Below are 15,644 nucleotides of genomic sequence, written 5' to 3' on the forward strand. Positions count from 1 at the left end.
TTCTATTGCGAGTGGTATATTATTATTGATAAATAAAAATACACATTAATTTTTGGCACATTGATGAGCGCTGAAAAGTACACATTTAAACCCCTTAAGCTTGAGTATTCTAGGACCTTTATCTATCTTATTTATCCGTTTTAGTACTTATTTGTGTTTTTATCTATTTCAGGTCAATAATGTTAAAATGGGCTAAAAATGAGTTCTTAAGGCCTTTTTGGAGTCAAACTAAGTCTTAGCGATGATCTGGAGCAAAAAAAGGCTGATTTGGAGCAAAAAGAAGCTGATACTGAAAAGCTGAAAAGTTGGATGGATCGCAGAAAAAGTTGGATCGATCGAACTTTTAGTTGGATCGATCAGAAAAGTTGGATCGATCGAAAAATAAGTTGGATCGATCAAAAAAGTTGGATCGATCGAAAATAAGTTAGATCGATCGAACTGGACATGCTGACAGCAAGCTGTCACTTTTTCCGTGCGCGCCCAAAAGTTCACCTACCAAAAAGTTGCGGGATTAGATATTTTTGGGCATATATTCTAGACTTAGTGACTAAGAAAAGGACCTTCTTTATAAAGGGAAGCAATCCATTTGTAAAAGAGGATTCTTTAGGCTTTTTATCATTTTTATTTTCTACATTGTAATTTTTATTTCTCTCTCTAGAAAAGTTAGAGATTAGGGTTAGAAGAAAAGAGAGAAGTGGAGGCACATCTCAAGAACACATCTCTAAATCCACTATCTCTCCATCTTTAGAGCTTCAAAGAAGAAGAAGAAGAAGAGGAAGAAGAAGATGGAGCCATGTTTGGAGCTTGATTCCATGACTACATCCACCTCCTCTATGATTGACTAGATCTACACTTAGGGCTTGGATGAGCCCTAAGTCTTGTGTAATCTAAACCCTTGTATTTCTATTTTTGGGGATTTTTATATATATTGTTGTGATTAGTGTTCTAGCCTTGTGAATTTCATGAATCTTGGTATATTTCTATGATTTCCATGGTCTAATTCTTCCTATTAATTCTCTAGTTTATTTACATGTCTATGTGTGATTAAATTATGAATTATGTCTCACATGATTCATATGGGTTAATTCTTCCATTGATTCTCTATTTTAATTACATGTTGTCTTATGTGTGATTATTTGGGGAATTGATCTCTACACTAGTTTTTCTATATTAATTGCATGTCTATGTGTGGTTAATTGAGAATCTAATGATGGCTAGACATTAGTGCTTAATGGAATGCTCTTGTTATGTCTCTTAATGGTTCATACTTATTCCTTGATGGATTGTGCCTCTCCTTTAGTTTATTTTCATGATAGTAGTGTAGTTGTAGTGTAGTGTTAGATGGGGAGACAATTCATGCTTGTTCTTTGATGTTCCATGTTTTTGAATGCAAGAAGCATATGCTCTAATATTGTGGTGTAATGGAATTTTGAGCTTAATGAAGGATTAATGACTTGTTATGATATATTGCATCTTTCACATGTGTTTAGACAATATATTCCTCTCCCAATAGATATATTGTGGCCTCTCACATGATGTTTAGACAATACATGTTTAACTAAGTCATCCTTATGAATTATTTGGACTATGAGCTTAATGAAAGGTTTAATGACTTGATTTGATATTTTGTTCTTTACACATGTTGTCTAGACAATATATTCCTCTTCCAATAGATATATTGTAGCCTTTCACATGTTGTTTAGACATTATACACTTGTTGAGTCACCTTTGCTAGTCGAACCAATTTTGTTCACAACAATGTATTCCCCATTAATGGAAAGTAAGTGGTTAATTACATGAGCTTAGTGGTGATTCCAACACCCTAAGTCCTCTCTTCTCATCTCTTAAATCCCTATCTTTACTTAGTTTTATTTTAATTGTATTTTAATTAATTCTTTTCTAGAAGTAATCAACCAACCCAATTCTCTTTTGCAATCATTTGGTACGCTAAAGTCGAAGTTGAAATTCCAACACGTATAATCCCTTGGGACGATCCCTACTCACTCTTGCTACGTTAGTAGTGGTGTTGGTAGTGGTTTTTATAAATTTAAATTTAACATAAAAGGGTTTTCTTGAACCACATATTCACTACATTTAGTTTGGCGTATTGGAACGGCCGTCGTCAAGATTTTGGCGCCGTTGCCGGGGATTAACGGTTTTGTTGGAATTAAACTAGACAATAGTGTTCATTAGATTGCTTCTATTTTTATTTTATTTTTCATTGTATATTCTTTTCTCTTGATTCTCATTATTATTTGTTCAATTAGGTACTTGACTACAAAGAAGGCGAACTTTGGAACTTAAAGCAATCATTGGAGCTTAAAAGCTAAATTTGGAGTTGAAGTGCTAAAGGACCATTGTGAGCAATTCTCGGCACTCTTGTATTTTAATTGTTTCACTTCTTTGTATGCTTGTGATAGCCCTTGTTGAGGCTTATTTCATTGCTAAATTTTAAGTCCAAGCATAGGCCTTTGTTGAGGCATTATTTGTTGCATTTGGATTTTAAATGTGAATGGAGGAATTGTTTGATCCAAGTTTGGGGGGGAATTACATCCCTTCACCTTATACTCATCCATCACATTTTAATCCTTATGAGATTGAGTCCAATTCATTTCATGCATCATCTTATTATGGACTTGATCACTCATTTAATCCTTCTTATGACTATTGCCCTCCACCACCATTTTATGATGAATCAATTCCACTACCTTCTAAGTACTCACCCGGATTTGAAGAAAAAGTGTTAGCTTTACTTGATGTGCATATTTCACACACTTCACTTATTAATTCTCATTCTCAAGCTTTAGCCAACTTAGAAGCTCAAGTTGAGCAAATTGTAAGTACTCTTTCTCATCAAGAGGAGGAGGAATAGGCAAATGAAAAAATGACAAGAACTTCAATGAATATAGATGAGGATGATGAGAGTGAGGAGAATGAAACAAGTGAGCTAATGCCTAGCACTCTATCTTGTATAGAGGAGGAAGTGGCAAGTGAGTTAGTAGCTAATCCAATAGAACATAACATGCTAATGAGGACTTTCCTTGTTTTGATTATGATTTTATCTCGGAGATGGCTACTCTAGAGAGTGAGGAGATGTTGACCACACTTGAGGTAGGAGAGAAGGAGGAGGAACTTGTTGAAGAGGGCCTTCCTTCTATTATCTCTAATGACCCTCTTGAGGAGTGTCTTTTGGAAATGTATAAAAATTGTGGTTTTGACTTTAAAAGCTCTAAAAATGAAATAAACTCTCTAATGGACTCCTTAGCTAACTTAGAAGGTGAGGAAATGGTAATTTATGAGGAGGAGAAGAGGGATGAAGAGAGGGTGTTTCTTATTAATCCAAATGAGTCTTTGAAAGACAATGCCTCACCAATTATCAATATGGATGATCATTTGAATGTGTTTCATGAACACAACAAAGAGGCAAGCCTAACCATGATTGATTTTGTTTTCAAGACCGTGGATGAAAGGAACAATATCATCTCTTTTATTTCTTTTCAAGTCATTCTTTTGGAGGATGATTTCATTGTCATAAGTGGGACATTAAATGAGAAAAGTGAAAAGAGGGTCAATAAGGATGTTTCATATCCAGTTTTTGATTCATTTGATTAGTGAGTTGACCTAACGTCTTGCTAGAGACGTTAAACACTAGTATTCGTAGAGTTTTACAACTCTATTCCTCCCTCATTTCTTTTTATTTTTCATTCTTGTATACATTCTTCCATCTATTTTTCAAATTTTCATTCTTGTTAACATCATTGGGGCTTAGCATAGGATTTTCTGCACTTTCAGTTCAAAATTAGGCATTTGGTGCCAGTTCGATCGATCACAAGAGCACCTTCGATCGATCGAATTATTCTTCGATCGATTCAACTATGGATTCGATCGATCGAACTCCACTTGAGTCCCAACACTTAGAAAAAATATTGGACCTGCATCCAAATTCCAAAATGCATGCTCTCGGGATCTCCAAAATTTTACATGTTCGATCGATCGAATTTTATCTAGGATCGATCACAGCTATGTTCGATCGATCGAACTTCATCTTCGATCGATCACAACTTTGCCCCTTTGACCCTTTGACTTTTTGACTTTTTCCTATTTCTATTTTTATTTTATTTTATTTTATTTTTTATTTTTCTTTTATTTTATTTAGTTACTTCTATCTTGGTATTAAAAATAAAAATATACATATATATAAAAAATAAAAATAAAAAATAATAATAATATTTCTTTTCTTTTATTTTATTTCCTTTTATCTTATTTCCAAAAATTCAAAAATATTATGTTTAACTTTAATTTTTAATTTCGAAAAAAAAAAAAAATTTTGCATTCTTTATTTCCTTACATTTTTACTTCTTGCATTTTTATTTTTATTTTTATTCACTTGTCTTTTTATTTTTGTTTGTGTAAATATTTATTTTGTCTAAAAAAATAAAAAATAAAAAAGACGGTTTTTCAAAGAAGCATTCAGTTTTTCTAGAGACGTTAAATTTAGCACCCATTTTGCATATTTCTTACATTTTTTATTTTTCTTTGCATGTTTTCACATATATATTAAAAAAAAAAAAAAATGAAAAACAAAAAGTAAGAAAATTTTGTATATACTTGCATTGTACGTATTCTTTCCATTTTTTTTTTGCATTGTAAATATTCCTTTTTCATTTCTTGCATTGTACATATTCTTTCATTGCATTTTGCCTTATTTATTTTTCTTTTTGTATTTTGTTCATGTATTTTATTCTTTGTTTTTCTTACATTTTGTATATACTTGCTTTCATTAAATGAAAAATATAAAAAGATTCATCATTGTGCCCTTATGTGTAGTCACGCATACTTTATGCTTTAGTTAGGGCTTGATCTTATATCTCTCTTGCATCATGTGTTACATTGCCTTAGAATGCTTGATTTGATTATTCTTATCCCATTTGATATTTGATGTGAGTTTGCTAGCGTGGTTATTCAAGTAGGTTGTTGATTCCAAGTTTGGGGGAGACGTCTTCCGAATTGGATCATGACCGGGCTTCATGTCTACACCACCACGGTATACTCTTTCCACTTTTTTTTCCATTGTTCTCATTGCACATTGGGGACAATGTGCGGTTTAAGTTTAGGGGTAAGGTGTCTTGTTGCATTCTACTTAAGATTTGAGCTTTAAATGCATGATTGAGATTTGAGATTGATGTTAGCTATGATTTTGATCTTTTGAGGACTATATTGCTTAAAATTTAAAAATTGCTTGACTTGAGAGTCCAATACTCCTTGTATGCCTTGAGGATGCCATTTAGGAGTAAATTTTTCAAAAGATTGATATCTTGCTTGCATTTGTGGTCCACATCATCCTGAATCTGTGATTGTTTTGAGATTCATTCTAGGATTCTACACTAGCACCGGCGCACGCTAGCATTCAATTGTGGGGTACATGTTTTGTTGATTATTGAATTGGTTATATCCCAATTGGGCTAGTAGTGCATTGAAAGCTTTCATTGTTGATAAAGGTGGATAACAACCCCTTTTCATTGAGTAGCCGGGATTCTTGCCTCATTAAGCAGTGAACTTCTCGCGCCGAAAGGTGGAGAGCCCAAACTTTAGGTTAATAATTGAAAAAAAAAAAAAAAAAAAAAAAAAGGTTGCAAAAAGCAATAAAAGTGAGGACTTCTCCCAAAAGGTGAGAAGTAAGAAATGATTAGATGGTTGTTGTCTTGATTTGTAGCCTAGTTGATTTGAGTTTGTAAGTCCGTAGGGGTGTCTTAACACCTAATGCCCTAAAGCCATCTGGTTTGGGAGTCATTGACCTAAAGCTCGCTACATGAATCTTCTAGAAAGCTTAAGAGATCAACACATTGCACAATATTTCCATCTTTGATCCTCAATAAAAAAAATAAAAAAAAAAAAAGAGGAAGAAAATGAGTGAAAAGAATAAGCGCACCTAGAACAATAAAGCTTTAATAAAAGGTCCACTATCTTATCTTGATGATCGGTACTAGATTTATGTGCTAGTTTGAGGGTAAGGATGTGATTACTTCTCTAGTTGGCTAAGATAGCAACACACTTGATGCCGGACCTCTCACATGGATTCTAGACTTGTTTCGATTTTCATGATCATTTTCCTGATGTGTGGAGGACCATGCTTACTTGTTTGATGTTGAGATTTTGGGAGATTGCTTGGAAATGGTTGAAAAATTGCATACTTGAGGTAGTTTTCTCCTAATGCTTGTTTGTAATATTGGTGCCTCTTTTGAAAGAATGAGCTTAATGTTTGTGGGTACCATTTCTGGAAACCCTCACGAGACTTCACTCGTCCACTAGGGGTAACCTAAGGGTTTAAAAGGCTTGTTGCATATGCTAAATGCAATCATGTTCCCTACGAAAGTGGTGCTATCATTTTATTGCTTTTTAGTTCATAGTTGTTTAGCTATTCATTTCATTCCTTACTTCGTAGTTCATTGCTAGGGACTAGCAATATTTAAGTTTGGGAGTGTGATGAGCGTTGAAAAGTACACATTTAAACCCCTTAAGCTTGAGTATTCTAGGACCTTTATCTATCTTATTTATCCGTTTTAGTACTTATTTGTGTTTTTATCTATTTCAGGTCAATAATGTTAAAATGGGCTAAACATGAGTTCTTAAGGCCTTTTTGGAGTCAAACTAAGTCTTAGCGATGATCCGGAGCAAAAAGAAGCTGATTTGGAGCAAAAAGAAGCTGATACTGAAAAGCTGAAAAGTTGGATGGATCGCAGAAAAAGTTGGATCAACCGAACTTTTAGTTGGATAGATCAGAAAAGTTGGATCGATCGAAAAATAAGTTGGATCGATCGAAAATAAGTTGGATCGATCGAACTGGACATGCTGGCAGCAAGCTGTCACTTTTTCCGTGCGCGCCCAAAAGTTCACCTACCAAAAAGTTGCGGGATTAGATATTTTTGGGCATATATTCTAGACTTAGTGACTAAGAAAAGGACCTTCTTTATAAAGGGAAGCAACCCATTTGTAAAAGAGGATTCTTTAGGCTTTTTATCATTTTTATTTTCTACATTGTAATTTTTATTTCTCTCTGTAGAAAAGTTAGAGATTAGGGTTAGAAGAAAAGAGAGAAGTGGAGGCACATCTCAAGAACACATCTCTAAATCCATTATCTCTCCATCTCTAGAGCTTTAAAGAAGAAGAAGAAGAAGAAGAGGAAGAAGAAGATGGAGCCATGTTTGGAGCTTGATTCCATGACTACATCCACCTCCTCCATGATTGACTAGATCTACACTTAGGGCTTGGATGAGCCCTAAGCCTTGTGTAATCTAAACCCTTGTATTTCTATTTTTGGGGATTTTTATATATATTGTTGTGATTAGTGTTCTAGCCTTGTGAATTTCATGAATCTTGGTATATTTCTATGATTTCCATGGTCTAATTCTTCCTATTAATTCTCTAGTTTATTTACATGTCTATGTGTGATTAAATTATGAATTATGTCTCACATGATTCATATGGGTTAATTCTTCCATTGATTCTCTATTTTAATTACATGTTGTCTTATGTGTGATTATTTGGGGAATTGATCTCTACACTAGTTTTTCTATATTAATTGCATGTCTATGTGTGGTTAATTGAGAATCTAGTGATGGCTAGACATTAGTGCTTAATGGAATGCTCTTGTTATGTCTCTTAATGGTTCATACTTATTCCTTGATGGATTGTGCCTCTCCTTTAGTTTATTTTCATGCTAGTAGTGTAGTTGTAGTGTAGTGTTAGATGGGGAGACAATTCATGCTTGTTCTTTGATGTTCCATGTTTTTGAATGCAAGAAGCATATGCTCTAATATTGTGGTGTAATGGAATTTTGAGCTTAATGAAGGATTAATGACTTGTTATGATATATTGCATCTTTCACATGTGTTTAGACAATATATTCCTCTCCCAATAGATATATTGTGGCCTCTCACATGATGTTTAGACAATACATGTTTAACTAAGTCATCCTTGTGAATTATTTGGACTATGAGCTTAATGAAAGGTTTAATGACTTGATTTGATATTTTGTTCTCTTCACATGTTGTCTAGACAATATATTCCTCTTCCAATAGATATATTGTAGCCTTTCACATGTTGTTTAGACATTATACACTTGTTGAGTCACCTTTGCTAGTCGAACCAATTTTGTTCACAACAATGTATTCCCCATTAATGGAAAGCAAGTGGTTAATTACATGAGCTTAGTGGTGATTCCAACACCCTAAGTCCTCTCTTCTCATCTCTTAAATCCCTATCTCTACTTAGTTTTATTTTAATTACATTTTAATTAATTCTTTTCTAGAAGTAATCAACCAACCCAATTCTCTTTTGCAATCATTTGGTACGCTAAAGTCGAAGTTGAAATTCCAACACGTATAATCCCTTGGGACGATCCCTACTCACTCTTGCTACGTTAGTAGTGGTGTTGGTAGTGGTTTTTATAAATTTAAATTTGACATAAAAGGCTTTTCTTGAACCACACATTCACTACATTTAGTTTGGCGTATTGGAACGGCCGTCGTCACACATCTAAGGTGATTGAGCACTATGAAGAATAATCTCAAAAATATTCTAAGTGTTGATGAAAAAAATGCTTCGAAAAATAATTAAAGAAATTTGGCTAAATATAGGAATTTGGCTCGAGCACTATCTAAAAGGCTCGAGCATTTGCCAAAAAGTTCGAGCAGAAGCTTTTCTGCTTGAGCCTTTGTTGTTAAGTGTAATGACCCGGTCATTTTCTTCCTTTTCTTTTTTCCTCAAATTTTGCGGATAAATTTTTTCCGTTGTGTTTTCATTCTGTGGACGGTTTTTCGTCACTTAGTGTTGTCTTGAGTGCTTGGAAATGGTTTTTGAGACTCTTTTTCATGGATTGACAACTTCCTTGGAGGACCGAGTCATTTCCATAATTTTCGTTGTTCGACACTATTCACTTTTTGTCCTTATTCCTATTTCGTCCTTTTCCTTATTTCGTCTTTTCTCCGTTTGTCACTTTGTTGGCAAAACCTCACTTCTTGTGCTCGGAGTTGATTTTTGACTTCATCTATCTTTATCGTGAGTGGTTTCCACGAAATACGTATCTTTACTTTTGTAGGAAAGTACTCTGGTTGCTCTCGGTGTCCATAGGGGCATGAATGTATAATTCTTTGAAATTAATTTCTTTTCTTGGGGTGTTTTTTGTAAATATCTTTTGAAGATATTTTATTTTAGGGGTATTTAAGAAAATATCTTTTGGAAGATATTTACATTCTGGGGCAGTTTCGTAGTTAACCCTTTTTTGTGGGGGCCATTGTGCAATTAACGAAAGTTATTACAAAATGTCTCGTCTAGAGCCTGGATCCTCATACGGGATTCATTTTCACTTTTTGTTGACTTGTAAATTCATAGAATTCCGTTCTGGTCGTTTTTCTCCAGTTTCAGAGTTTCTGGACCCAGTTGCCGCCGAACTTGTTCGGGGCATAACTTTCTACTCGGGACTCAGTTTTTGATGCTGTTTCTTTCGTTATTCATATTTTCTCATTTTGAATCTTTTTCATTCATGAAGTTTTGCTGTTTGAGCGTGTTTGCTCAAAATTCACTTTTCCGGACCCGGCGGGGCACTTTTTGAGATTTTCTATAAATAGGGGTCCTAAAATCAAAAAGATCAGATTTCTTCTCTCTCTCCTCTCTCTTGGCCAGCCCTCCATGGCAGCCATGGCTGCTGGCCTACTTTCTTCTTTTTCGGCCACTTCCCTCGAGTGAAATACCTTTGTACATTAACGTTTATTGCTTGTCTTGATGCCGCACACCTTTTGCCCTTATTAGAACCCATTTCTAGCCAAATTTTGAGGTTGGGTTTGAAGTCAAGTTGTGATTTTCATGGGTCCTCTTTGGAGTTTATCATTCATGGCGTTGTCCCCGACAAAACCCCGAAGTATTGTTAGATTCGGAGCCGTTTCATTTTGATGGCTTTTGAGATTTTCATCTCAAATTTAGGTAGGGGGTGTCTTAGGATCATTTTAAGCCATTTGGATGGCGATAACATTATATGTTATGGTTTGGTATGATATGAAAACAACCGTTTTGGTATTGGTATGTTTTTAGTAGAAATCGGATCCATGTTTGGTAACGATTGTTTTATTTTTGATAATTGTATATCAGAAATATGATAACGCGTTTGGTATTGTCATGCATTTTAAGGAATCCAAAAACAAAACACGTTTGGGACTAGTGTTTTGTTATTAAAAATTCTGAATCAATAACAGAATACCTGTTTGGTAAAGACTGTTTTGTTTTTGTTTTGAAAAATTATATATATGAATACAATTATAAGTTTATATGTAAAATAGTCTATTTTTCTTTATGATTTGAGATAATTTGTGAAAAAAAAAAAGAAAAAAAATTCTGCATTAGAGTTGGGAAATTTTTTTTTTGTTAAATTTACATGTATAATGGCAACCAAACTACTTTGTAATAATGAATAAATCTGCATAAACATGATTAATGACAACCAAATTACAAATCTAACTTTGTAATAATCTTTCAATGAGAGTAGATCTTTGCACTCCATTTATCTTTTTCTTTGGCTTGCATTCCATTTAACTTTGTTTTGTTTCATATATATATATATATATATATATATATATATATTCATGATGAATGTGAGAGAGAGAGAGATCCTTGTAGTTGAAACTAACAAGAAACAAAGCCAAAACGTTAATCATCTTGAATTGGTCAGAGTTGAAATTTGGTGAACATTGAAGCTTGTGAATAGTTTTACTTCACTTAGATTAGTTTAAAATTTTGTAGTGGAGGTCCTTCAAATTGGTAATATTTTTTTTTTGTTTAGTCATAAGACCATTTCCCCTTTTGTTGAGTATTTATTTTGATAACGGACTTGTGAATATTTTATACAATATCCAACCATAAGCAGAATTGATAAATATGAATAAAGATTAAAAGTAAGCAATCAAGGAAGATCCCTCTTACAAGACTGAACAACATTCACATATATACTTCGACGTATAGTTTTGCTTTATACATCACAATCTTAAGAACTTGAGTGTTGCACCATTCACATATATACTTCCACGTATAAGGAGCTAGACATTCCTTTAAAATAGTATGTGTGTACACACACAATTCATTACACCTACATAAAATGTACACACAACTGGAGATCACTAATATTCATTCCATAAAATGTACACCCACTTTTTTATACTTGCATAGGCCTCCATTTGATTAACTTAGAGATCACTAGCTTTCTGGAGTTACAGCAACTGGAGAATGCTTCCTATCAATCCCACTGGTGCCACTGCCTACAACTTACTGCCATGTCCTTCAATGTAGTAGCAAAAAATGAATTTGAATGTAAAACAAGACATTACCTATAGTAGCAAAATATAAAGCAGAGTTAAATTCAATTTTTTTTATTTTTTATTTTAAAAATCCGGCATGACTTCCCCTTAAAAATGGACATTTCCAAAATTTCAAAACACAATAAACCCAAGGGACACCGCCCACAAAATTCATTTAACAAGGGACACCGCCCACAAAATTATTTCAACAAGGGACACCGCCCATAACATTTATTTAACAAGGGACACCGCCCACAAAATTATTTCAACAAGGGACACCGCCCACAAAATTCAATTTACAAGGGACACCGTCCACAAATTTAATTCAAGCAAGATATATCTAACCTTCTTTCAGGCTAAGCTGCAAATTTGGAGTGTAAATGACCTCATACAAAACAAAACACATGAACAACATTAGAGAAAAACAAAATAACACACGGTAGGAATGAAATAATTAGAAGTAGTAAACAAGATATATCTAACCTTTTTTCAGGCTAAGCTGCAAATTTGGAGTGTAAATGACCTCATGCAAAACAAAACACATAAACAACATTAGATAAAAAAAAAATAACACACGGTAGGAATGAAATAATTAGAAGTAGTAAACAAGATATATCTAACCTTTTTTTAGGCTTAGTTGTAAATTTAAAGTGTAAATGACCTCATGCAAAACCAAACACATGAATAACATTAGAGAAAAACAAAATAACACACGGTAGGAATGAAATAATTAGAAGTAGTAAATAAGATATATCTAACCTTTTTTCAGGCTTAGTTGTAAATTTAAAGTGTAAATGACCTCATGCAAAACAAAAGACATGAACAACATTAGAGAAAAACAAAATAACACACGGTAGGAATGAAATAATTAGAAGTAGTAAATAAGATATATCTAACCTTTTTTCAAGCTTAGTTGTAAATTTAAAGTGTAAATGACCTCATGAAAAACAAAAGACATGAACAACATTAGAGAAAAACAAAATAACACACAGTAGGAATGAAATAATTAGAAGTAGTAAACAAGATATATCTAACCTTTTTTTTTCTCTAATGTTGCAAATAGAGTGTAAATGACCTCAGTAGCAAATTTTACAAATACCCTATAGCTCACTCCCAAAATGACAGAGAAGAGAACACAACAGCAACTAATACGCAGTTCAAAATATACCATTTAAGTATATATTACATACCAAATGAAACACATGAAATTAACTAAATACGTATTACTGTCATATATTACAAAAGATGGAAGTTTATCTAACTTCATCTTTCAATAACAATGATAATGAGCAACAAGAGGACAATCACAATAAACATGATTGTGATAGCAAGACATCCACAACCTAGGAAGAGCATGTACTTCTGTCTACATTGTTCATTTTGAATCATTGCAATGACTCTGTCCAATTCAGATTGAACCTGTTCTTCAACTTGTGCACCTTGGTGTAACTCATCCACCCACATAAATGCATTCATATGTGACTATAAGAAATATAAATTATACTATTAGGAAACAGTAACAGAAATAGCACCTAAAAGTAATTCACCATACCTCCCGAGCTGGACACCTATAGAATTGTCGACCATCATTTTTTGGAGTTCGAGCCCTATACAGATGCATAGGACCTCTACCACATGCACATTGTGGTCGCTCACCTTCAAGCCTATACATAAGTGCGCCTACAAGTACTAAAGCATTTAATATTTGATGTCCTAATATAATTAGTTTTTATAGTTATCCATAAATAAGGAGCATCTGAGTTTAATTTACGTAATATAATTAGTTATTATAGTCATCCATATTTTAATTCTACACACTATTAGACAGTTTTATAATTAGTGATTACAGTGCTCCCAAATTAGGTTGGCAATACCATCACTATAAATATCCATCTGTCGTATCTGTGTATTAGTAGCACTGACCACCTGAACATCGTCATCCACATCAGGTTTATTTTGTGAAGATTGAGGGCTTTCAGAATCAAAAATTTCATCAGATTCACCTTGGGATCTTATGAAATTATGCAATGTACAACAGGCAATGACAATAAGAACTTGAGTGTCAAAGTGATAAGGGGGCATTTGCTTCAATATAGCGAATCTCATCTTTCCCAACCTAAAACATCGCTCTATGATATTCCTCAATGACGAGTGCCTAAAATTGTACACCTCTTCTCTACCACGTGGTCCTCTAGTATGTCTACGATATTCCTGCATATGGTAACGTTGACCTCGGTAAGGGGCCAAAAACCCCGGTTGATTGGCGTACCCAGAGTCGATTAAATAAAACTTACATGTCATGTTAAGTACGTTAAGTATTAAAATTAACGTATTTGTAATGTTAAATGCACAAATATGGAAAGGTAATATTTTTACCTTCGGGTGGTGATGGAAAATTGAAATCCTCATTCTGAATGCACTCATTTAAAATCTTCGAATCATTAGCAGACCCTTCCCACCCTGTTATAATGTATGTGAATTTCATATCAAATGAACACACGGCCATGACATTTTGGGTCGTATCACCCTTTCTACCACGAAAGGGTATTTGTTGGTCAACTGGCACTACAGCATGGATATAAGTACCATCTATGGCTCCTACACAATTCTTAAAGCATGGGTAAAACTTTAGATTGTTCTTTATCTCTTTAGGAATTTCATTCAAATCCGGGGGAACAATAATCTTTGTCCCTAACTCACAAATTAACTTTAATACAGTATAAAAGTGATATAAAATTGTGGATGTAGAGTGTTGGAATCTTTCAGCAACAACACGATTCCTTTCATTGTGAGACACGGTAAGTAGGAAAATTGCAACTTGTTCTTCTACCGTTAGAAATGTTGAATCTTTCAATCCTAACAATTTCAACTCACGACACAATGCCCTAAAGGTGTTGGGGTACATCCGAAAATTTTCATAACACTTATCTTCATGTCCATTTAAGACCTCGAATATGTAATCTTCCCCTTGTAACATGGAATCCCTACAACGTTGCTTATCAAAATGTTTATAATAGTACTCATATACGGCTGCGATCAATACAAGAATTTCCTCCTCATCATCATCATCATAAATGGTTAATATTGTCCTTATATCCATAGCTACTATCCTATTTAAGAATAAACAGAAGCAGTTATTGTAACAAAAATTAAGCGAAATGGAAAAGACATACCAAATCATACAATTATCCAGCAATAATGTAAAAGCAATAGATGTAGAACATAAATAGTTTTCCAGCATTAATTTAAAAGCAGTAGATAGAAGAATTAAATACAGTCTTCCAACAATAATGTAAAAGCAGAAGATAAGAAAAATTCATTACAGTCATCCAACAGTAATGTAAAAGCAGTTATAAAACAGTCATCCAAAAGCACATAAAAGTAAGATACCGAAGAAATCATAGAGGCTGATTCATCACCCACCCAACCTTCCTTTTATCAGGAATGCGAAGAAATATGTCCCTCCACACCTTGTCCTCACCAAACATCCTTATGATCTTAGCATAATGGTATCATCAATCCCCACTAATGTGTTGACGATCTTAACGCACTCTTCAAGCTGGGGATCTATTTCTTTTTCTTTTTTACTAGGAGATGTCACTTCAGGAATTTCGGTAAATCGAGATGGTTGACAACTAGAAGATGATTCTGCTATGGCTTTTGCAATTTTATCAGCTTTCGCGTTCCCAATATTAGTCAAACATCCCATCACTAAAGTGATCGGTTGATCAACTATACATCAACCTTCGCAATAGCACGAATCATTGTAAAATAGGGCTATTGGTCGGGTAAGTCGAACCACTGGGACTGTGCTAGTCTAATACAACCTAAATGTCTAGAATCATTCTTAGAATGATGAAGGGTTTATAGAGGTTTTGTTGGATGTCACTTAAACTAGGAAATTAAAAATGCATAAAACAATAAATTGCAAGAATTCAAGGGAGTGAAGTACAAGTAAAGAAGGCTAGGGAAATGAATCCACCTCCATCCCTATACACACGCTAGGTTAAGATTAATTTAAGGGAAAAACAACATATATGATAGTCATGATACATAACAATACTAGGTTGCTATAATATCCTCAAGAAGTTCATTTAAATAGAAAGGCAAGAATAAACCATCAAAGGTTCACATGATCAACTACCTAAACTAAAATGTAGCTTAGAACATGCTTACTAAGTCAAGGATTATCAAGCCCTAATTTAAATGGTGAATGCACATAAAGCTAAGAATCAAGTATAGACCATCAAAAGGAAACCCTAAGCCATGAACTATCTAGGTTCTCCAACTCCATGCCATTAA

General features: G+C 33.9%; 1 protein-coding gene across 1 annotated transcript; it reads right to left on the reverse strand.

Moving 5' to 3' along the window:
- Positions 1 to 13,683: 13,683 nt before the first annotated feature.
- Positions 13,684 to 15,051, reverse strand: LOC132316664 (uncharacterized). Its single transcript, XM_059815137.1, has 2 exons — positions 14,894 to 15,051; positions 13,684 to 14,452 (listed from the first exon to the last, which is right to left on the reverse strand). The coding sequence occupies exons 1-2, from the start codon at positions 15,049 to 15,051 to the stop codon at positions 13,684 to 13,686; spliced, it is 927 nt and encodes a 308-aa protein (XP_059671120.1).
- Positions 15,052 to 15,644: the final 593 nt, after the last annotated feature.

This window comes from Cornus florida, unplaced genomic scaffold, assembly GCF_030987335.1.
Source record: "Cornus florida cultivar Cherokee Brave unplaced genomic scaffold, ASM3098733v1 CherokeeBrave_3.0.0_Hap2_Chr07, whole genome shotgun sequence".
Classification (NCBI taxonomy): Eukaryota; Viridiplantae; Streptophyta; class Magnoliopsida; order Cornales; family Cornaceae; genus Cornus; species Cornus florida.

Bases quoted from the DNA above. Each gene is read 5' to 3' on its own strand.
- LOC132316664 (XM_059815137.1), bottom strand. From the start codon at position 15,051: ATGGGATGTTTGACTAATATTGGGAACGCGAAAGCTGATAAAATTGCA. The intron at 14,453-14,893 runs GTGCGTTAAGAT...ATTCTTAAATAG, and splicing joins ATAGATCCCCAGCTTGAAGA to GATAGTAGCTATGGATATAA.